The sequence below is a fragment of the Malus domestica genome, chromosome 12, assembly GCF_042453785.1.
Source record: "Malus domestica chromosome 12, GDT2T_hap1".
Classification (NCBI taxonomy): Eukaryota; Viridiplantae; Streptophyta; class Magnoliopsida; order Rosales; family Rosaceae; genus Malus; species Malus domestica.
The window spans coordinates 190,863-214,050 of record NC_091672.1 but is presented as its reverse complement, the minus strand read 5'-3'; the positions used below and the strand labels follow the sequence as shown (position 1 = coordinate 214,050).

The 23,188-nt window shown below is 38.7% G+C and overlaps 3 protein-coding genes across 3 annotated transcripts; all 3 read right to left on the bottom strand.

Moving 5' to 3' along the window:
• Positions 1-1,537: 1,537 nt before the first annotated feature.
• On the bottom strand, positions 1,538-3,483 carry LOC114820115 (NAC domain-containing protein 2-like). The gene is made up of 3 exons (XM_029090422.2): positions 3,046-3,483; positions 2,550-2,869; positions 1,538-2,431 (listed from the first exon to the last, which is right to left on the bottom strand). Exons 1-3 carry the CDS (start codon positions 3,206-3,208, stop codon positions 1,787-1,789), a joined length of 1,128 nt encoding a protein of 375 aa, XP_028946255.2. The 5' UTR covers positions 3,209-3,483; the 3' UTR covers positions 1,538-1,786.
• An 11,263-nt stretch (positions 3,484-14,746) lies between these two features.
• LOC114820085 (pentatricopeptide repeat-containing protein At5g15010, mitochondrial-like) lies at positions 14,747-18,070 on the bottom strand. Its single transcript, XM_029090239.2, has 2 exons — positions 15,900-18,070; positions 14,747-15,228 (listed from the first exon to the last, which is right to left on the bottom strand). Exon 1 carries the CDS (start codon positions 17,800-17,802, stop codon positions 16,003-16,005), a length of 1,800 nt encoding a protein of 599 aa, XP_028946072.2. The 5' UTR covers positions 17,803-18,070; the 3' UTR covers positions 14,747-15,228; positions 15,900-16,002.
• A 436-nt stretch (positions 18,071-18,506) lies between these two features.
• Positions 18,507-22,411, bottom strand: LOC103417106 (apyrase 2-like). Its single transcript, XM_029090240.2, has 7 exons — positions 21,486-22,411; positions 21,289-21,381; positions 20,707-20,912; positions 20,451-20,542; positions 19,367-19,584; positions 19,025-19,214; positions 18,507-18,920 (listed from the first exon to the last, which is right to left on the bottom strand). Exons 1-7 carry the CDS (start codon positions 21,978-21,980, stop codon positions 18,808-18,810), a joined length of 1,407 nt encoding a protein of 468 aa, XP_028946073.2. The 5' UTR covers positions 21,981-22,411; the 3' UTR covers positions 18,507-18,807.
• Positions 22,412-23,188: the final 777 nt, after the last annotated feature.

Below are 23,188 nucleotides of genomic sequence, written 5' to 3'. Positions count from 1 at the left end.
CTCACGAGCACGCAACGGACAAAAACGGCTCAATCAAGGAAGAGTCAAAGGAGATCAAAATGGTATTTATTCAAATCTCTCTCATCACTCCTTATCAAATCCTTATTCAAAAGGTAACTCCCAAATTTCCTATTTAATTTAGGATTAATTGCCATGTTAATTCACATAATATCTTGCAATTATTCACACAATTTCACCATATATGGTCGGCCACTATTCTCCAAATAGGGCCGGCCACTCCCCTCTAAATAGCCCTATTCTCCCACTAAAAGCAAAGCCATTTGCTACCCACAAACTCCAAAACACATTCTTTTCATAATTCTAACTTTGGCATCATAGATTCTTCGGCCAACCCCTCCCCCAATTCATCGTGGGCACGTGAGGCTTTTGGCCTTAATCTTAGGTGTTATTATTTTGCAAGTGCATTTTCATCAAAGGAGAAGACGGCGGAAATTTGCATCCACATCGGCGATAGTGGTGGGATGGTGGTGGTGGTGAAGAAGATGGCGGAGATGGTTTGGCGACGGTGTCATGTTGGTGGTGGTGATGGGAGGTGGTAGTGGAATTTCGACCTTTGTTTTATACATATCTTCTGCTTTCTTAACTTTTTTTTTTTAAAATCATTCTTGAAAAACAAATGAACATTCAAAATGATGTTTAAAATAATTTAGGCTAAATATTATATTTCATGCTGCCTTTTATTTTCTAAATTTGTTCTTGAAAAACAACAAACCAAACACATTTTACAGCCATTTTTTGTATCTGTAAAACAAACAAAAAAAACTATTTTTGCACCCTTTAAGCATGTTTGGTATTCAATTTGGATTCAATTTTTCTAACTCATAAACAATTTTTGAATCTCAAGCCTAATATTCTTGTTTGATATACTATTTCGAAAAACTGAATTGAAAACCAACTTGAAAATATAGCTTACATAGAAAATCTATTTTTAGAAATTTGAAAACTAACACTCTTATCCCATTTCTCTTGGAATCCTCTTTTCTTCGTTCTTTCTGCTCTTTGTCTTACCATTTTTTTTCTCCTTCTCTCTCCTCTCTCTGCATTCATTCTGTCAATCACTACTCTCTTTTATGTCTCATCTCTTTCTCTCTTTCTCCTCTCTTCTTCTCTCTCTTTCGATTTTATTCTCCTTCTCCCTCATTTGGCTTGAGCAAGGAGGTGCTGACAAAGAGGCTTTTTTTTTTCTTCTTCTTTTTTTTAAGTTGTTAAGACTTAAAAATAATTTTGAGTTTTATAAAAAAATTATTTTTAAGAGATGGTCTTTAAGAAATGATTTTTGAAAACAACAAAAACTTTTAGAAGGATACTAAATCAGCCCTTACTTTTTCAAGATAAATATATCAAATAATAAATCTGATATGCCAATTGAACAAAAATCAACATCCTAAACCCTATATAAAGATATTGATTGAGATGGGGAATTGTAATTACATGAATTGGGAAGATGTCCTTAGCTTGTGAAAAAGAATTCAAGTCCTCAATTCTCATGTTCATAATTCATACTAAGAAGTAAATCTGATCTGCCAATTGAACCCATATTAATTAGTATTGTATTGTTTTCGACGATCAATCTCCCATGCATCATGCATGCCATGCCAGATTGCCAGATTGCATATACAAAAAACCAAACTCCTTTCAGTAATTAAATACGTGCCATCTTTTGTTGTGAACTATTGATACATACGAAACAGCTTGACCAAGGCTTGGCAGGTTCGACCGTCCGTAATTATTCTCGTCTTTCTTTCTTTCCTTCTTTTATATGGTTTTATTCTTGAAAATGAAAACTAGGACTACTCAGAAGTAATTGCTGATTCAAGAATGAATTGGCGGTGTTAGTGAAACTACAGTTGGAGTTTACGTATTTCTTCGATGGACAAAATAACACGCCACGATCATCTGTGATGGAATGCTGGCGCTTGAGCCGGTTTTCGGTGCTTGGAGCTGATGATGGCAAGTTCAAACCGTTGTATTGAGGTAGAGTTTGAAGCAAATGACTGCTGCTGCTGTTGCTGCTAATATCGGTATTGAACAGCGGTTGCGGGTCTAAACCGATACTAGTACTCCCGGTACAGCTATAGCTAAACTTATTAGGAGTAGTTGATTGAAATCCAATTCCAGTTGGGATAGAGTATTGGCCATCCGCCAGAATACTGGTGAGTAATGAGTAGTCCATGGCGTCTGGTAAGTTGGAGAAGGAACAAGATTTCTGAGGCTTGAGACTGCTAGTATTACTGGTACTCATGATGTTGTGATCAAGGCCGGTAAAGGGACATTTCAAGCTTGGTGAAAGGATATCGTGTAGGAAATCTTCTTCTTCTTGAACTTCTTGGTTTTGATCACTTGGCAGTGCCACTGCTGAAGTCACAACATTCGACTTCTTGTAGATTCGACAAAGAACCCAATCATCCAACTGGAGCCACAAACAAAGTTCATATAGATATAGATAAGGTTATTGTTAATGACTAAGTATATATGTGGATGATATCAATTGGTAAATCAAATGCTCATAAGATCAAATAAATGCTTACCCTCATGGATAAATCTTTGAGCTTCATGGCTCTGTGGTGGTTGTTGGTGGTGGTGTGGTTATTTGGGTTTTCTGGAAGGCGATACTCATGCATGATCCAGTTTGTCTTGATTCCCTTAGGGGGTCTCCCCTTGTAGAACACAAGAGCCTTCTTCACACCAACGTTCTGCCGCCGTCCTGATGGTGCCACAATCGTCTTATCGGTTCCAGTTGCCTTCCAATACCCTGATGCGGCAGCCCTGTTTGGCCTCGCACCATTCGGGTACTTGCGATCTCTTGGACTGAAGAAGTACCATTCTTTCTCACCAAACGCAGCTTTGGCTAATTAATTGTCGATATCAGTATGCATGAAAGAGCACAGAATTAGCCATATATTAATTAATCAACTGAAGCACTTAGCATGTATATACCATAGAGGCACGCATATGTGATATGTATTGAAAACATACAGTTGAATCAATTAATTAATAATTAAGGAAATTAGGTAGGTACCTTACCTGGCAATTGCCATGGATCAAACTTGTAGATATCAACTTCAGCGATGACGGAAACAGGTAAGGGAGTGCAGGCCACCTTCTTTACAAGGTAGTGAAGGATGAGCTCTTCATCTGTAGGGTGAAACCTAAATCCTGGTGGCAGGCTTGATTCTGGGTTTTTCATCCTCAATCAACCAAATATTTCCTTGCTAGCCACAGATACCTAGCTACCTAAATTGAACCAAATATTGACCAAGAAATTAAGGAGGAACGAGCGACCGAACAAACAAGCTAAAAATTAAACAAAGAGAAGAAGAATTTGAAATTTATTGGGAAAGAACGAAAGGAAGGGCTTTTATGGTTGTGAGAATTTGTCGGCATGCGGAAAAGAAAGATTAGGCCAATGGGTTCATTGGGTTAGTATCAACCAGATGATGTTGATGAAGAGAGAAAAAAACAATAATCAGTTACATTTTCAGCTGAAACAAATATAATATATATATATATATATATATATATATATATGTGAGTGTGTGTGTTTTTTTTTTTTTTTTGTGTATTGCTGAGAGAGACTAATTACATGCACCGCAACAAGACTTTAAGGTGATAATGTCTTAAATCCATCACATATTTTAATGTGTTTTAACTTGTTTACGTAACATAATAAAGTAAGTTTATGTCATATGTAAGGGTAAGAGTGCCAGCTGAAAGGCTTTTGGCGTATGGAATGCAACTGTTGGTTTTGTCCTTCCCAAATTTTCTGAGAGCTAAGTTTCTATTTTCACGTATTAACAAGGAAAAGGGAGAAAGACTCATGGGCTCAGGAGGGAGGAGCGAGAGAGATGAGATAAATAAGATATGGGAATGGAATAAAGAAGAAGATGCATGGCGGCTGGACAAAGGTGTAATCTTAATCTCATGACATCATACCCTCTTCTCCAAATTGAGTCGGGACACGTGTCCTTTCTTGTTTGGACGAACTCTCCCCCACGGATCAGGATCCTCTCCTGACCTTTAAAAACTGAGTCTACTGAGCAGGTAATTGTGATCGTTAAAATTTGATCTAACGGCTACAACTATTATAACTTTTAGAGGGCTCATTGTTTGTAATCATTGGATCAAATTTCAACGATCACGATTGTCTGCTCAGTAGACTCAATTTTTAAGGGTCAGGAGAGGATCTTAATCCCTCCCCCACTTCCAATGCCAATTAAGTCCTCCAGTCCACAGTCTCACCCAAAGCAGAAGCAAAGGCTCTTGTGGCCTGACCTGAGGCTGAGCCTAGTCATCAATCATCCCCCATCTTGTGCCGTAACAATGCATCTCACTTTGGCTTTTTTATTTTTCTTTCCTTTTTCTAATGTTTTGATTACTTTAAACTAGGGGATGAGTTGAGTTTCATTCGGTTAATTTTTTTTTAATCGGAAACCAAATTAAAATTGCTGGTTGATTCAATTTGATTTTTTTTTTCAGTTCGATTCATGTGCCATTTTTTTTAATAAAACCTGAAGATTGGTTAATTACAAAAATAAAAAATAAAAAATAAATATTATTTTTACCATCTATTTGTATTATTATTTGTGTCATTTCTTTAATTGAGATGAGACCTATATGTATTAGTAAACCCTACTTTTATTATAAATACGATTCAGATAATTATACAAATATATGAGCAGTATAGCATCACTCAATAAAGAATCTGAAAAAAGTAAGGATTTCTTGCTTTAGACTTTTTAATTAGGCCTGAAATTGGGCTTATGTTAAAATCAGGCTACTTGACTTGAAAAATAAATACACAACCAAAATAAATATTAATCTATATTCATTCAACTCAATTTTTTTTTTAAACAAACGATGTTATATACACAAAGGGAGATGAAATGGGTTTAGCCTCACAATGAGCTAGTAATAATGTGGTTCAAGTTCGCAGTTGACGAAAATCGAATCTAAGACTTCTCACTTACAAGTAAAGAGAAATATTACTAGACTGTAGTACTAAGTGGCAATTCAGTTCAGTTTTTAAACCTCTAAAACTGACACAAAATCAATAGTTTTTGGTTTGGTTCAATTTCTTCATATTCATTTTTTTTTCTTTTTAAGTTTGGTGAATGGTTAAGTTTTTCGAGCCAACTCAAAGTTCAAACCTCTTCACATAAAAATTAAGGTTAGAGAGACTAAGTTTCTAAACTAAAAGATATGATTGTTGATGATTGGATTATTATTTAAGTATTAATTAACGTGTTTACTTTCTATTAGTAACACATCATTTAATTTGCAAATTTAGTATAAAAATTAGGCCTCCATAACATTATCCACACATAAATAATATGAAAATTGCCAAAAATGATCAATTTTCTTAATCTTAGGATTGAAATAGAACAAATTGGCCATGCACACTATGCACAAAACTGAAATAACGAAAGTACCCATATATAAATTGTAAAAACTCACAGGTGATGACGTCATTTTTCTGATTTCAAAAAGAGCGAACGAGGTCGCAGAAAAATTTCATCCATATCCTTCTCTCTTCCTTCTTTCCACTCTAATTTCTCTCTTTTCTCTCAAATTTTTCTCTTCTCCAAAAGCCAAGGAACTTTAATACGTTTTTTCTTTTAATTGCAGCCAAAGCCAAACCCTATTTTAATGCTTGTAAATTTGAATCGAGAGAGGGGGAGAAGGCAGAAGAATTAAAATCACCAAGATCAATAATTTCACATTAGAAGCAGCAAGGCTAGCTACACAGCTACAGAGACGGCGTCGTAAAAGTCTTGAAGGTTATCCGCCCCATTTTCTGACGGTGTGCAGGAGGGAGAGGACCTCAAAGAATGTTTGATAGAATGGTCACATAAGATATTTAGACGGTAACTAAAACGCATGAGCTTTGGTTTTATCACTTTAGCGATCTATATAACTAAATCCGGCAGCAACTGAAGGATTCGGAATTGGAAGACGATTCGGAATTGGTCAGCATAGACCTTACTTTTTCTATATGCAGACCCAAAGATCGATCAGAGCTGACAAACTCGACAAAAATTGATGACAGAAAGCAGGGTTAACTAATGGGATTAGGGATTAGGGGTTAGGGTTCTTTGAATTTGGATTGGGCGAGAGAGACTTTTGGAGAAAGGTGCAAATAGTGACTAGATTAGAGGAAATAACCCATTTATATATAAGGGCAATTAGGTCATTTCAAGGTGTTTATACCATATTTAGGGTCTTCGTATTTAGATATCGTATAAATTCTCGGAGGACTCAAATGTAATTATGTAATAAATGGAAGGGCAAATATGTAATAAGTGAGGATCTCTTATTCTATAAAAGGACCCTTCACCCTCACAATTAGGGAGGCCAATTCCTAGGCCGTCAAAAGTCTCATTCTCTCCCTCAGAGGCTCTGACTCTCTCTCCCTCACATAATAAGCCACAAGGCTCATAAACAGAGAAATACAATATCATTGTGGACGTAGCCCAAACCTTGGGGTGAACCACGATACATCTTGTGTTATTTACTTTCATGCAGATTCACGGTCAGATTTACAATGTTCCAAGACCCTTTCGGTTTTGTGCATCAACATTTGGCGCCGTCTGTGGGAATCGATACGAAAAGTTTTGTCAGTTCTCTTTCATTTTTTCATCTCATGAATCTGTAGAAACCAAGAAACAAACACCTCCACTGCAAAACCAAAAAAAAAAAACTCAATCTCTCTCTCTCGGTCTCTGCCCATAAAAGAGCCCCAAAGATTCTTTTGTTTTTCTGCTTTTTAAATTTGTGACAACAATAAATTTGTGACACCAATATCTCTTACGTTTTTCTCTCTCTCTCTATGCCATGAGTCTGTCAGCTTCAAACGCCATGACCACTGTAGCCACAGCTGCAGCTCTATCTCTGCCAATATCTTTTTGCAGAACGACCAAGCTTAGCACCAGGAAATGCTTATGATCAATGGGCCAGCGCCAGCTTAGGCGTCCTCCAGCTCGGCGACTGCTTTGCCACCGTCATCTTCGAAGGCTGTCGCGTATTCGACGAGGCCTGGCTACAGGAAGTTCGGAAATGTCAGGACCAACCAGTTGATAGTGGAGGTTGCAGCGGCGAGAGACCAATACCACTACGATGGTGGTCATTTTTACTTTTTCAAGTCTACTGCTTGTAAACCTGAGTCGCTCATGGCGTTTTTGGACCCTGTGGGAAATATATTCCCCGGAAGCATATTCGCAGCATCGGCGAGGTCAGAGCTTGAGCTCAGTGCCGAAGAACTCCGATGAAGGCTGCCTGGATTTCTTCTCGAAGAATCGCTTAGTGTTGCTCCATGTTCAAGGTTGTGCTCGCCAAGGGTGTGATCTCGGCTGACGAGATACTCAGTTCCTAGCTCATCATGCAGATTTCGAAGAGCTACAATGCTTCATATGTGTCCCAATCTCCCAGGAAGCTGCCCTCAGTGTCCCAATCTCCCAGCTTTCCAATGATAACTTCACACAGGAGAATATGCAGTGAACAGAGAGAAAGCAAAAGCAAAAAGAAAAAGAAAAAAAAAGAGTAAGAATGGATGGGCACGACCAGGCTGTCCAAGAAAAGCAAGTGGGTTTGCAAACAAAAAATACCTTACAAAACAATATGGTTGGACATAGAGAGATGCAGGAGAAAAGAGAAAGAAAGAAAGCAAAAGCAAAGAAGAAAAAATCGAGAAAAAGTAGAAAGCAAAAGAGAGGCACATGGGGACACTGCAAAAGTAAAGAATAAACACCCCACCAGAAAGATGTGATTTACTTTTCTTATTTTTTGAATTTTGAATGATGTAATTTATTTTTCCTATCTTTCGGAGACATCTGTATAAACCCCATTAGAGGGTAATAGTAAAAAAAAACGGCAAAGCCCAAAATAAATGGGCTGGCATGTTGTGAAGGACGAAGGCCCATAAGCTCAAAATAGCACCAACCAGGTGATTAAAAGTATGCCCAGTACTCCAAAATTATTCTGCAACCTGCCACTATTACCACCAACCAGATGATCAAAAGTACGCCCAGTACTCCAAAATTATTTGGCAACCTGCCACCATTAGCACCAACCAGGTGATCAAAAGTACGCCAAGTACTTCAAATTATACATGAGCATTACTCATGTCAATCATACATAAACATTCATGAGCATCACTCATATCAATTATACATAAACATTCATGAGCATCACTCATATCAACATTCATGAGCATCACTCATATCAACATTCATGAGCATCACTCATGTCAACATCCATGAGCATCACTCATGTCAATCAGCTTCAAAAGCTTCATTTACAAAAGCTCTAGCTTTAAAAGCTTCATTTACAGAGCTCTAGCTTCAAAAGCTTCATTTACAGAGCTCCAGCTTCAAAACTTCACTTGCAAAGCTTCAGTGCAGGGTATACAAATACCGCCTCCGAACAACCGCCACTTCGGCCAACACATGGATTCAATCTGAAGTCTCCAGCCAACAGACTCTATTGACCGAAGACTTGGGGGACTACATTATGTACCATATATTGGGCCTCAACTGGGCCTCATGAAAAGTACAAAATACTTGGGGGACTTAGCCCATCGCTTATGTATTGAGGAGCGAGCCCTTATTTTTATAAAAGGGACTCCCTCACTTTTATTAGAAAGCCCTCATGAAAAATACTTGAGGGACTTAGCCCATTATTTATGTATTGAGGAGCGAACCCTTATTCTATAAAAGGGACCCCCTTACTTTCATTAGAGAGCACCCATTATTCATGTACTGAGGAGCGAGCCCTTATTTTATAAAAGGGACTCACTCACCTTCATTAGAGAGCATCGTCGCCAACTAAGCAACCGTCTCGCCGCGAGCATCAACTCTAGCCCATATTTATGTATTGAGGAGCGAGCCCTTATTCTATAAAAGGGACTCCCTCACCTTCAAACACCAAAAGCCAGCCAACCAGGGCAACATAAGCCACAAGCAGAGCAGCCTCGTAACATGTGCTACTTCTAGTTGAGTATCATTTCAAATTGGGTACCACCTCATATCGAGTATCAATTCTAGACGACATCTAGTTACTTCGGCCCACACATGGACTGAATTTCAAGTCTCCAGCCAAAAGACTCTCTTGACTAAAGACTTGGGGGACTACTGTTTATACCATACTTACGGCCTCCGTATTTAGATCTCGTATAAATATTTAGGGGACTCAAATGTAATTATGTAATAAATGGAAGGGCAAATATGTAATAAGTGAGGAGCCCTTATTTTATAAAAGGACCTCTCACCCTCACAATTAGGGAGGCCAATTCCTAGGCCGTCAGAAGCCTCATTCTCTCCCTCAGAGGCTCTGACTCTCTCTCCTTCACATACAAAGCCACAAGGCTCATAAATAGAGAAATACAATATCAGTGTGGACGTAGCCCAAACCTTGGGGTGAACCACGATACATCTTGTGTTATTTACTTTCATGCAGATTCACAGTCGGATTTACGTTGTTCCAAAACCCTCTGGTTTTGTGCATCAACACAAGGTATAGGAAAAATTCTATTTCTGTTCTATTGTTGTGCATGGCGTGTCCATGCTCTATGCATAATCGGTTTGTTCTATTTCAATTCTAAGGTTAAGAAAATAGGTCATTTTGGGAAATTTTCCTAAATAATAACCATTTTTATTTTTATTTTATTTTACTTTTTATGCTTGAGATATGAAGAAAATTGTGGGAAATAAATCCCACATAAACAAAGAATAACTCTGGTGTCCATGCAACCAACAAAGAAAAGACAGGTGAGACCACGTCACTCCAATCTGGTGTAAGCCAAAAGGCCCTTTGATGCCTAAGTTAGATTTTATTGTTAGAAAAATGAATCTCAAGTTACAAGCTTCTTGACTAAGGAACAATTACATTTCACTTTGTGTATGCATGCCCTTATATAAAGCAAAACATGAGCTTGAAGATGATTCATTAGGGCACATGTGGTGCTCCCTAAGTGGTTGGTTTGAATCCCACGTTATCCTGCCTATTTAGCCAACAACGGTTGACCTTGGAAGACGTAATGAGGGGCCTAATGGAGAGTCCTGTTTAGAGATGACTATTGACAACATTGGTGATCATGGCCTATATCTAGGCCATGACTTTAGGGTCATAATATCTTGAAGATATTGGATCTTGCCTGCTAAGGCCTTTCTGGGTTCATCTCGTCTACGAGCCCTTATAAGCTGATGGAAATTTATGAGGAAATATCCCTCTTGTATTTAATGCTCAACTCATACGAGGGTTAAGCTTTGGCGAAACCAGGGTACTTACATTATGTTTGCTTTAGTACACATGACGTCCCCCTAAAGCAGGTGAATTTTGTTTACTACAAAAGTATATGGAAGAAATGAGAGATAAAAAATGATGAGAAAAAGAGTAAGAAATGAAGAAAAAAGAATGAAAACAAAATTTTGTAAGTAAAAATAACTTAAAATGGTATTTGTACAAGAGATAGGAAGCCCACGTGGGCATCACAAAAAGCGTTGTCGTATAGCTAAATATAGTCTGCTTCCTGACTAAGAATACATCCTCATTGCTGAAGACGAACTTTGCACATTTTCGAGCTAAAAATGGCCTATATATAGTCCTTAGTTTTCATTTTGTGTCATTCCTACTATATTTATTATCTCTCTCTCCTGCCATTCTTCTTCCACTCTTCTATTTTGCTTTCTCCCTTTTATCTCCAAAACCAAAAAGATAAAAACTAAAAGCCAAATAGTTATCTAATCAATTTTTTTACGTTTGCTAAAATGTATCTTTATCCACATGAACTGTTGAGGAATGATGGAGGGTATGTGGGGCGATAGGATTGGTTAGAAATCTATAAATGAGGAATGACGGCTGGAACAAAATTATATTTAAATTATGACATATTTGTGTTTTGATTAGTGAAAAGTAAACACATAGAAAGAGATGCACGCATGATATGTTGTTTGGTGGAAACTTATTAATCAAAATAAAGATAAGCTGAAATAGTTAGCTTGCACAGAAGACTGAAAAGAAAATTAAAAAAAAAAAAATCAAGTTTCAAACCATATTGAAATATAGTAAGAAAACAAATGAAAGTCGTTTTTGTTCTTAATCAGTGCATGCAGTTCCTCTAAACTGGAAACTTACTTATATAACCTGAAGGGGAAAGTTGCTGAAGGCTAAGGCCTTGTATGGTGCACAGAATTAGATAGATTACAATCTAGCAATACCTTTAGACTGGATATTTTTAATCCGGTGTTCCATATGGGAAAAGCAAAAATCCGGTGTTCCATATGGGAAAAGCAATCTGGATAATGTTATATAGTAGCTTCAACCTTGTAAAATAGCATTAGTTAACATTATCCGACTTGTTCATTCCATTGAACACCAATTGTATGATAGGATTAAAGTTATCCAGTTTAATCTAATGGTAGTTAGTTATCCCATCCAATCCAACATACTAAACTAGATGTAGAAATGAAACCTACAATTTCGAACATGTGGTTGAAACTCAGCCCTAGCAAAATTATAAAAGCTGCTTTGCTTGTAAGCAACTCAATCGTGTAGTTTGAGGTTTGTTGTTTGGATTTTGGACCACCCACTTGTATTCTTAAAATGCTTCACACACACACACACTTCACAAGGAGTAGTAGATGGTCAAGCTCAAGCAGGTGGTAAGACAGACTTGGAGTTGGAAGTGTTTAATTTTCTTTGGCTTAGGTGGACTCAAGTGTTTAATCAACGCTATCATATCATGCCAGCTAGCCTTCACATCTCCCTAATTAGTAATTACTGATTGGAGCTTTGATTTATTTTCAAATTGAAGACTTTGACCATGATTTATGCATCAAGTTAAGAAAAACATCTGGTTATGAACTTATGATTTATTTCATGAATAAAACTATGATTATTCACTCATGCGCGTGTGAGCTAATCCTAATAATTGATGCATTGAAAGTCCTAGAAGAATAATCAGCCAAAATCAAGACACCCTTAAGCACGCGACTGTCCCTATAGTTGCCCCTAATTTCATTCATTCATTCATCCACCCACAAATACTGATTCCTTTAATAACGGTAACATCGAGTAGCTCATATCAGCCAGGGAACCTTTCACAAAAAAAGCATTGACAAGGACTTGTACACCATAATTCATAATACAAATTAAGGAGAACGTGCACGAGTTTTATCGATGTTTTGACTTGACCATTAATTTGTTTGTTAATTGTTACTGATACCAAACAACACTACTAATTTTCAGATCAGTCTAATCCGCTAAAAGAGTCTCTTTACGAGTCACATCCTTATTTAGATATTTGTTTTCAGCCAAATCAATAATTCATTACTTCATTCATCTTCCAAGCCAAGTGCCCCAATCATAGCTAACCAAATGTCCAACCATTTCACTTACTTCCCAACCCTTTTGTCTTTTTATTATGAGAAATTTGGAGAAATATGTTTATCATCCAAAGTTATGGCATGCCCCAATCCATAACACAATCCTAGGTTAGCGTCTTTCAAGAATTGTCTCCCTAATGCGGAGTTTTCCCAGTTCAAACCGGCAAGGCCTAGTTTGCGGAATCACAAAGTATCTGCATTAACTAGTTTCGGTGCAAAATGCTTATACCAAATCATACTTTGAGGCCGCCGGCATGATTCCCCAGGAGGAGGAGGAGAAGAAGAAGAAGAAAACGACAAATAGGTGCGGTATGCAAGGTTTTTGGAGCATCTGCAAAGAAAAGGAATACTAATTTGTCCATTAGGAAATGAGCAGAAGCCAAAAGATATTCTACACAAGTCATATTAAATTAATTATTGTTCTTCAAATATGCTTTATTCAACCCACAATGACAATGACAATGACAATGGGCTTCACTCACATTATCTTTGGTTTTATGCACGAATGCTCATTATAAACTCTTTAAATATTATGTCATGCCTGATGCAAAATAAGTAGTACCTGGGATTTTTAAATGCTCTTCCCCTACCTCCATTCCTCTCCTAAATACTAGGTAACTTGTTCACCTACAAATCAAATAATCACGTCTAATATGCAAACACCGAAATCAACAACGCTAATTACTATCCTGTCCTATGATAATTGACCAAGTATCCCAAACTTGAGCCTCCATAGGGTACTAGTTTGAAAACTACACATTAAATAACCAAGAAGCGAGGAGTGTTAAATTACCATGGCTAAGGTGGCGATATAGAATAAATAATAACAAATATCCTCTCCGGTTAGAAACTTAGAAAGCAAAACCAGACTAACAAAAAAGTAGTGATGACAATGAGCAGCCCCTGGGTTCAATATTCTCGTTCAAAGCCACCATAGCGATCCATTTCAACACTAGGTTTTACAACAATTATATTCTTTTTATCTTTAAACTACAGATTAGGTCAATGATAGGCATTTCTGCAACACCCGGTTTCACCCCAGCATGCATGAAGCAACTTCAACTCCTAGCCTAAACCAAATGTCATTGGTTGTTAGATAAATTGACTAAGCAGCAAGGGGGGTAATATTACACACACACACACACACACACACACAAATATACATATATACATACATATATATATACACACACACACCATATAATGAAAAACAAATATATTGAACTGGTCAAAAGCATGGCCAGCATTGGCCGATTGCCAGCTACAAAAGTCGTGATCGTGACCCCCAGTAGTTTTCCACGTGCGGTTCACGTAATCTAATGGATAATGCTTATCCAATGTCAAACGCTCATGCACCAAACTATTTATTTATTTATTTTTTTGAGACAGTAAAAAATGAGCTAGGACTAACCAGAAACCACCCAAGAAAGTAAAAGAGTTGGTTTCTCTTTTCCGAGCCACCGAGCCACATTGACACAGTTAAAATGCTATAGGAAAGGAAATTCCAAAATTATATTCCAACAATATAGGAGGTTTTCCATGCTATCAAAGAAAACGAAAAGGAGGCTTTTTCCATGAGCATTTAATTTTACAATGGTGCTGTACAAGCACTGTTATTAAAAAGGCTTATCCAACACAAAAGGATCACGACTAAGTATAAGTGGCAAGAGACTACAGTCGACTAACCGTGAATATGAGGAATTGATAAAGGCTGCAACATAGTTTCTGAATTAGAGAAGCACGGCCTCAACACAAGTTTGGAAAGAGTTTAGTTCCAATATTCCTTTAACAGCACAAAAATCTGCATGTTATAAAACTTCACCTCAATCAGCACGAACATAGCACTTTAGCAAAAAGCTTTATTCCAATCCATTAACAGGTGAGCACATACCTGCAGTACTATAGCTTCGGTCTGCCAGACGGTGTCATAAAATCACCCATGCACCTATCTAATTTAATTGGATGCTGCAGAAATTAGTGTAAAGGTGGGAAACTTGAAAGTATACTCTTGATAATTCAAAACGCACATGTATTTCTCTAATCTATTATTACTTCAAAATAAACATGTTTTTTTTTTTTTTCAAACAATGATTACATATTTTCTTTGTTTATTCTGTTCCCATTACCTTCTATACCGTTATGTTAATTGGCCGACATGAAACATAAATCATATTAACTTTACTTAAAAATGATAGCTTCATAGTTAATAAAGTCCTCAATCACTTTGCACCGAAATAGCGGAAGTGTAATCACAAAAACTAAAAAGACTAAACGCCAGAAATTCTCAAAGACATTCGAGAGAAGATAATTGCCCCCTTGACAAACTCCCTCAAATGGGATTATCCACCTTCTACTTTAATTTCTGAATGATTTGATAACTTTTCTGAACTGGATTATTACAAATGAGGGGCTAAGCCCCCTTTTATAGCTGCTCAAACAAATTTCTTTCATGAATGAGCTGAAGACCATTTGCAAGGAAACATCAATGTGAAATACCAAAATCATCTTCACACATGTTTTGGTACATGGCTATCTATTCCTATACGCATACCAAGAAGTAAATTACTAGTTAGTAGATCTAAAAAACAGAGAAATCATCCGCGGCAAAACTCAATCACACAGGTCAACTTTGACCAGAGGTCTACCAGTAACACACAACAGCAGCACACAACACATCGATTGTGACCAACGTATGCTGCAGGGATATTAATAAAAGTTGCCATGATAAGATGCCCCTCAGTCAGTCGTAACAGCACACAAAGCCACCACAATTGTGTGCATGTCATTCCCACCAGCCATCGTCGTATGAGCTAACTGTGATGACTCAGTCCTGGTTGAGTCACCAATAATGTCAGTTCAAATATATGTGGTGGAGTCACCACTAGAGTTTAGGGGTTATGTGATATTGTTGTGCTGACCTTAACACATATATCATAAATTCTTGAATATATTGATGTTAACTAGAATAATGCCCAACATCCATCAAAAGGTCCCAAAAACAGTGAACATGATCACCCTGCCAAGTAATACACTGCATGTACAAACAAAAATAGAAGCAGTGTACTGGAAGTGTTTCTTGTAGTTATGCATTCATAGAAGTTTTTTATGTTCCAATTTCTTCTGAATATTTTTCTCTCTCTCTCTGCCCCTCTTCTCCAAACCATTTTCTGTTCAAACGTGTAACTTCCAGTGTATGAAATAAATTTGAATCAAAATATGTACAGAAAAATAAACAAATAAATAAACAGAAGAGGGGATGATAAATTGCCAAAATAAAGAATAGAATCTGATTTAACTGAGGATATAACCCAAATCACAAATCCATTTGCATGATGTCAATGCCCATGTTGGAGTTCACAACATGCTTGAGTTGACCCGTGAGTCTAAAATATTTCAGTTCTTTGTTTGTGAGTTGACCCGTGAGTCTAAAATATTTTAGTTCTTTGTTTGTGACAACAAATGTAAACAGTTGAGTGTACACCGACAGAGAATGATATGCACCTGTATAGAGTCCACCGAAACTTGATGCCGAATGCTGGTGACCAGCCATGACCATGTGCATACCAAGATCAGCCACTACTGAGATTGCTTATTTCATTGAAACCTATGGCTCCCAGAAAGAAAAGCCCCGCTCTCTTACAACTTTCCTAGCTTCCGGCTGCCGAAGGAAATCCTTTTCCTGATGAGATTTCTTGGGGGTTACTCTAGCGTTCATGTCCAGGTGACTCCAGTCCAATTGATCATCTTCTTTATCTGTCGTATGGAATGTGGAAATCTGCTTACCAGACAACCATGACTGAAGCATCTCTTCTGTCCTTGGTTCTGGCAAATACTGTTTCTTTTTCATCTCTATATAATATTTGTAGGCTTCCTCCAACTTGCCATTCAAAAATAGCCCATGTATCAGCACAATATATGAGCTACGATCAGGATTTACTCCATTCTCACTCATTTCACTCCACAACTTGAACACGTGATCAAGCTGGCGCCATCGACAAAATTTTCGAATCAACATTATGTAGGTATCAGTATTTGGGTGGCAACCCAAACTTTTCATCTTCTCCAAGAGCTCAAACACTTGCTCACCAGTCCTTAAAATACGGAAGAAAGCATGGTACGTCTGAATTGTGGGAAGAAGGCCTTGGTGCAACATGTCATCAAGTACGCGTCTAGCCTCATCAATTTTCCTGGCCTTGCAGAGAGGCTTGATGATGGAGTTAAAAGTGACAACATTGGGAGTAAGGCCTTTATCTTGCATTTTTTTCACTAGATTGATAGCCTCATTCACAAGTCTGCCTTTTCCAAGAGCATAAATTAGCGCATTGTAAACTTTCCTATCGGGCTCAATCTTCATTGCCTTCATCCGATCGAAGAGCTTGAGCACCCTGTTAAGGTTAGAGGCTTTTGAATAGCAAGACATGAGACATGAGTAGGAGACAGCATCGTGCACAACACCTCTGTTGGTCATCTCCATCCAAATTCTCTCGGCCTCACGGGGACTGACGATGATATTGCACCAACCATTGAGGATAATGTTAAAGCTCTTGGTGTTAAAGGGGAAGGTGTTTCTGTTGCAGAAGAGCAAGTGCTCAGCTTCTTGGACATTTTTGTAGCGGCAAAGGGCAGAGAGAAGGCCATGGAAGTCATCCATGGCAGCCACAAAGTGAAAGCGTTTATAAGCATAGAAAGTATTGATAGCCTTGCCAACATCATGAACGCAAGAGTACCTCCTGATCATGATCAAGAGAGTGTGAGGAGTGACGAGAGAATGACCTGTCATCTCATCAATCAAGGCCCAGGCAGTGTCAAACTTTCTCATTTTCCCTAGAATGGAGATCATGGAATGGTATTCCCGCACAGTGTGAGCGTAACCCGGCTGCTGCTTTCCGGCCCAGAGGAAGAAGGTGAATGCCGATTCCCAATCATTGCGAACGCGTGAAAGAACCGCTGCCACCAGCTCTGACGAGGCTGCTATGCCGCATTGATCGAGCTTCCTCTTCATCTCAGAGCCCAGCGACTCGCTCCGTAAACTTAAGATGTCGACAATGCTTTTCACATCTCGAGAAAGACCCGAATCCGAGACTCCCAACTCAGTATCATCATCATCTTCGTCGTCGTCGTCGTCGTCCTTGTCGTCGTCGTCAGCAACAGCAACATTGGCATGTGATTCTTCTGCTGTGGAATTGTCATCAGCTGAGTTTGGAGACTTGGAGTGTGAGCTAGTCGAAGAAGAAGACCAAAGGAGGACGGGAGTAAAGAAATGCGTTGGAGGTGCTGATACAGCAGCAGCAGGGGATTGCTTCAGGGCGAAGGCAGCAGCAATGGACACGACAGAGACATGGCTATGCGTGCCTTTACGTAGCAAATTCGAGTACAGTGATGTAATTCTCGCCATTTTTCTCATTTCTACGAAGCCTACCAACTGTTTGTGAAAATAACCAATCCAATCCTAAATTCGAGTAGTAAAAGATGTACCTGTTTTCGACTGCTCTTCAATTCGGCAGAGGCAAGCAATCCTAAATTCTCACTCCTGTATAATACCTCAAATTCTGAATGATTTCCACCTCTCTTTTTATAACTTCATACTATCACTATCAATAGGTGTCGAGCGACGAGTCTGTCCCCAGTCTGGCTCTGGCGGTGTACGGGTGAAGGCTTGGTTTTAGACCAGGTTGTGCAAATAAAAAAGCCACAAGCAAATTCTCTATTTTTTGCACGGCTCACAACTGAAAACTCCGACTTGGCCCAAGGAAGGCCCAACTATAAACCCCACCGTCTCAAGCCCACATGTTATCCTCTGGCCATGGTTTGAGCTTCTTTTACACAGAAGTACTTTTTTTTCTTCCAAATTTTACGCTTCTGTTTATTTATATTCTTTGATTTTATTCAAATCAAAAGTCATGTTTAAGGATGTGTAAAGAAAGACAATTCTAGACGCAAAAACCATCTAAGTAAGAACATGTGTTTGATTTCTGTTTGCGCATGTAATTAGGGTTCCAACAACTTGAATTCATGTTGGAAACTCAAATATAGGGAAATGAACTGAATGGCAACTACAAATTAGAAACAATTGTACTTTCTCCTACGACAAGGACAGACACGCAAACGAAAAAAATGGAAACGGTATGACCATTTTGTTTACTCAGCGACAAAATTAGTACAACTAATTGAATCAAATTGTTATCTCAAGAATAGTTTAAGTCTGAATAATTACAAATGAAAACAAATTCAACCATATTCTCTCATTATTCCCATAATTATAGACCAAATCCAATTCCCAATTCAGCTCAATATCAGTTTATGAGGGCTTCTGAGGCAGTACTGATCATGGAGCCCAAAGACCGCCGGTGCCAAAAATTCAAGGGCTTGTCTTTCCAATAGGTGATTCAGCTGATAATGTAACTTGCATTTATAATGAGGACACAGCCTCTATGGCACTCCCTAGTGGCCATGCTGCTTCAACCAAGGAATTTTGATACTTAACTTTCTTCACCAATGTAATCTCTTGCCGGGGATCAAGACCTGTTTAAGATATTGAAGCAACCAGTTCGAACATATTAGAATTTTATTTAGATGAAACGTCATTTTCCAACTTGCTTAACTCGCTAAGTATAACTAAGACCTACCAAATCCATCCACAAGCAATGTAGATTGGTAAACTAGATCCATGCACAGGAATGGCAGGTTTCCCTCCTCAACTCGTGGATACGTTGATTTAGCATCCTCAAGTTTAGTTTCACAAGCACGCTTAGCTGCCTCCTCAAAGTTACCAGGGTGAACTTTGGCAACAGGTTCGTCTGGGTTAACAAAACCAGCCTGCATTTGTACGACATTTTTTGTTTTTGTTTTTTTGGTAAGGCATATGCATAATACGTGGTTAGCAAAACCATTTTGTTGTCTAAAATAAACCCTAAACTTTTTCATGCACATCAAGTAATAATATATAAAAATTAAGGATGGTGAAATACCTCAGCAGCTCTGTCAAAGAAAAATGAAGCCACAAATAGGTTCCTTTGTCCATCCCCTCCTCCACCATTCCATACCCCACCAAATGTGCACTTCATGTGTGAACATGTTGCTTCGTTTACTTTGAGTGCCCTTGAAACTACCCTCCTGCACTCCTCAACACTTGATCCAGATGAGGAAGCTGATGCTTTATAAGATTGTCCTCCATATGTGTAAGAACCTGAACAACATACCAAGATTTCCCAACAAACAGCATATTATGCACTAAATCCACAAACAGAAAGTAAAAGCATTAACACCCTGTGCTTCACCTCTTAACAATATAGAGCTGCCACTCCACATCTGATGATTTCTCACTCATTTAAAATATAGAACAATGGTCAATGTTCTGCAGTCAACAGAGTCGCAGACTTTACGACAACTTTGATATTCCAGAGGAGCATTGTATACAAAACAAAGATATAACAAAAAATATATAAAAGCTAGATGGTTCAGCTAGAGGGATGAAGAACAAGACTTGGGGATTTAAAATATAAGAAAAAAAAAAGTTGTTCAGATGAAAATGGAGCAACTCTTGTTTTGTTGTTTGTTCTTGAGTTTTTGTTAAATTCTTGTCCACTTGTGTATTTTTATTGTCTTGAGTAGGCCTGGCATTTTGGACCCAACCCGTTAACCCGACCCGACCCAACCCGTTAATATTTATATTTGGGTGGATGCTTAACGAGTCGGGTCGCTAACGGGTGAACCCGTTAACAACCCGTTAAATAACGGGTCACTTTGGGTCAACCCGTTAGACCCGTTAACACCCGTTAGCACCCATTAATTGAGGATATTTTAGTAATTTTAGTAAAGTCTTAATAACAAAAAATAAACTTTATGCAAAAAAAAAAAAAAAAATTGTTAACGGGTGTTAACGGGTGAAACGGGTGACCCGTTAGCTTAATGGGTTGGATTCGGATGACCCGTTAACTTAACGGGTCGGGTTGAACCCGACCCAAACCCAATAAACCCGACCCGTTTACAGGTCTAGAGCAATAAAATGTCGTTTCTTTCTCAGAAAAGAGAAAATGGAGCAACTCAGCATACCGTAATATCCAGCTAAGATGCAGGGGTTGTCAGAATCTTCAGAAACCTTTAAAATCTCTGCTCGAGCTGCTAGTAACCCGTAATGCAAGTAGCTGCATAAAAATAATACAATAGCAATTAACCTAGGAAAACCGTTCTACAGTAGTTATGTTAGAATGAAGTCAAGGAAACTACTGAATGCAATAAACAAAATAATGAATTATTAATACACAAAACCAAATCCTGACATCAATTAAGCAGAAGGAAAGAGGAGAACCTGTGAACATAAAGGTTATATTTAGCTCCCTTAAGATTCATTTCCCTTACATATACATCCTCTCCATCTGATAACTTGGGTGCTTTTGCAGCATCTGCCTCTGAGATAGCATAAGCCATCTGAACAGATCCACCCCCAAGGTCAACCACCCCTACAGTATCTGAATATTTCTTCCCCAAATTTCCTAGTAGATAGTTTATTGTCACCTGAAAAACAAGAAGGAAGTTAATGTGTAGCCATGACTGCTCTTGTTTTTTTTCCATTACCTTTTAGTTTTAGATAAATAATATGTGTGCACATTGCTTCCCCAAAATTTTGTTACTATACTCTCTCTCACATATGCAAGCTTCCCGGATAACAAATTTCAAAACGTGCTTGGTTTTCCAAAATTGTTGAGTTATTTGATATACTCAGACAGTCTAACACACACAAATGAATAACTAGATGTGACAGAATCAAGTACTGTGATCCAAAGTGCTGAATCATAATTATTATTCTTCTGTATAAAGGCATTGTACAGATTACTACAGGTACGGGTGCAACTAGTATATAAATGAGTTAAAAAATTGGAGTAAAACGTACCCACTGGAAAGAACCCTCTTGAGTTCCATCAATGACAGTAACGGCATCAGGGCGGGAGCTGAGGCTGCTTCTTTGTTTGAGCAGATCCCTAACCTTTTGAAATTTGAAGTATTAACATAACAAACATATGAATGAAACAGTGAACGCTTTCGAAAATTAACGAAATTGCAATTTCCAAACAAGAAAAAGATGCATACGGCCTGGAGAATGCGGTCAGAAGCATCGCCCTTCAAAGCCCTCAGGCCAGCCGTAGCCCCAACGCGGACGGGAGTGAAGGAACGTAGCTCCTTGGGAACTGCGCTCTCAGCCTTATCGAGAAGACCGGTGAGGGACTCGGCAGCAGAGCGATGGTCCTTGGCATAAGCGCTCAGGCCAGGCTTGACCTGAAGAAAGAGCTCGAGATCTTTGCCGATGGGAAGGAGCTGGAGGTTGTTGTCGAAGCAGAAGACGTGGACGCGGCTGCCGGAGCTGCCGGCGTCGAAGATCACGGCGTAGGAGGTCTTGGAAGGCAGCTTGTGGGGGAGCTGGTTGCTCAAATTACCCCCGGGGGGCATGACGTAGAGGACCATGGTAAGGAGGAGGAGAGGAATTGAGATGACGAGGATGACGCTCCTGTATCTGTACATTTTGTCGGAGAGGGAGTCGTACTGGGGATTCCCCATTCCAATTCCCCTGCCGGGACGCTTGAGCATCTTGTTTTCGGAGTCGGAGAGGGGGTCGGGATCGGAGGGTGGAGAATTGGTCTGGATCAGATTCTGAGGCTCGATCAGTTCAGCCGAGGAAGGCGATCTGTATCGGATCTGACCGTTGAGATTGAGGGGCTGCTGCTTCCCTTCCTCCAGATTTGAGTATTAGTCCTGGGATTAAATAATCCCAAACTGTCCCAGTCTCTCTCTTCTTGACCAACTCCTCAACTGCTGGTGCCTGCTGCCAGCCGCCTGCTGGGATCTAAATAAAATGTCCTATCTCTCTCTCCTCTCTCCAAGTCCACAATGCCTGCCTCCCTTTATCAGAATATGAATATCGTCAGAGAGAAGCCACTGCAATCGCCCGCACTGCAAGAGCAAATGGCTTTTTTTTTTTCAGGATCTTTGCAAACTTGGATGAATTGAATTCTATATATGAAGGGTAAATTACATTTACCCCCATTTTCAGCTTTAGGCATGATTTCAATTACTTACAATATCTTTAAAACATTTCAATATCATACATTTACTATCATTTTATTTTAATTTCATATATCCGTTAGAAAATCCGTTAAGTTAAATGATGACGTGACATATATAGGATCCACATTTGTGTTGACGTGGTTGACAAATTTGTTCCAAGTGGCAAAAATTTTTTTTTTATACATTAAAAATATTATAATAATTTACCCTACTTAAAAATAAATAAAAAATATAAACCCCACCCCGACCTTCCCGCAACACCCCACCCTCACCTTCCCGCAACCCCCCACCCCACCAAAAACCAACCCGTCTTCTACCTTATCACCCCCACCCCTTTTCTCCCTCCCCGACCTGGAAGAAAACCCATTTCAAATAAACCCAATTGAACGCGCCCTTAACCCCCAAGGGCGACGCACACAAATACTCCAGCTGCATATGCGGTGCTGTAACAATCCAAAATTTCTAATTCGAAAGCCAAACATACAGGTAGGCCACAATAAAATAATGGTTAATTATAATTCTAACTAACCACACTAAAAAAAATGATCATTTTGTTTAATTTATGACTACATCTAACATCCTTGTTAGACTGCCTACGTACCCTAAACGAAGGAATTAAGTCATTCGTAGTTCACCTTACACTTCTAGAACAACATACTAAAATTTCATTCCGATACAACGATCGGATCTCCGCCAATCACGAAATCAAGTGGCGGTCTACTTTTTATTTT

Bases quoted from the DNA above. Each gene is read 5' to 3' on its own strand.
- LOC114820115 (XM_029090422.2), bottom strand. From the start codon at position 3,208: ATGAAAAACCCAGAATCAAGCCTGCCACCAGGATTTAGGTTTCACCCT. The intron at 2,870-3,045 runs GTAAGGTACCTA...ACAATTAATTAG, and splicing joins TGATCCATGGCAATTGCCAG to CCAAAGCTGCGTTTGGTGAG. The intron at 2,432-2,549 runs GTAAGCATTTAT...TTGTGGCTCCAG, and splicing joins TCAAAGATTTATCCATGAGG to TTGGATGATTGGGTTCTTTG.
- LOC114820085 (XM_029090239.2), bottom strand. From the start codon at position 17,802: ATGAGAAAAATGGCGAGAATTACATCACTGTACTCGAATTTGCTACGT.
- LOC103417106 (XM_029090240.2), bottom strand. From the start codon at position 21,980: ATGCTCAAGCGTCCCGGCAGGGGAATTGGAATGGGGAATCCCCAGTAC. The intron at 21,382-21,485 runs GTATGCATCTTT...AAATTTCAAAAG, and splicing joins CTGACCGCATTCTCCAGGCC to GTTAGGGATCTGCTCAAACA. The intron at 20,913-21,288 runs GTACGTTTTACT...CTTGTTTTTCAG, and splicing joins AAGAGGGTTCTTTCCAGTGG to GTGACAATAAACTATCTACT.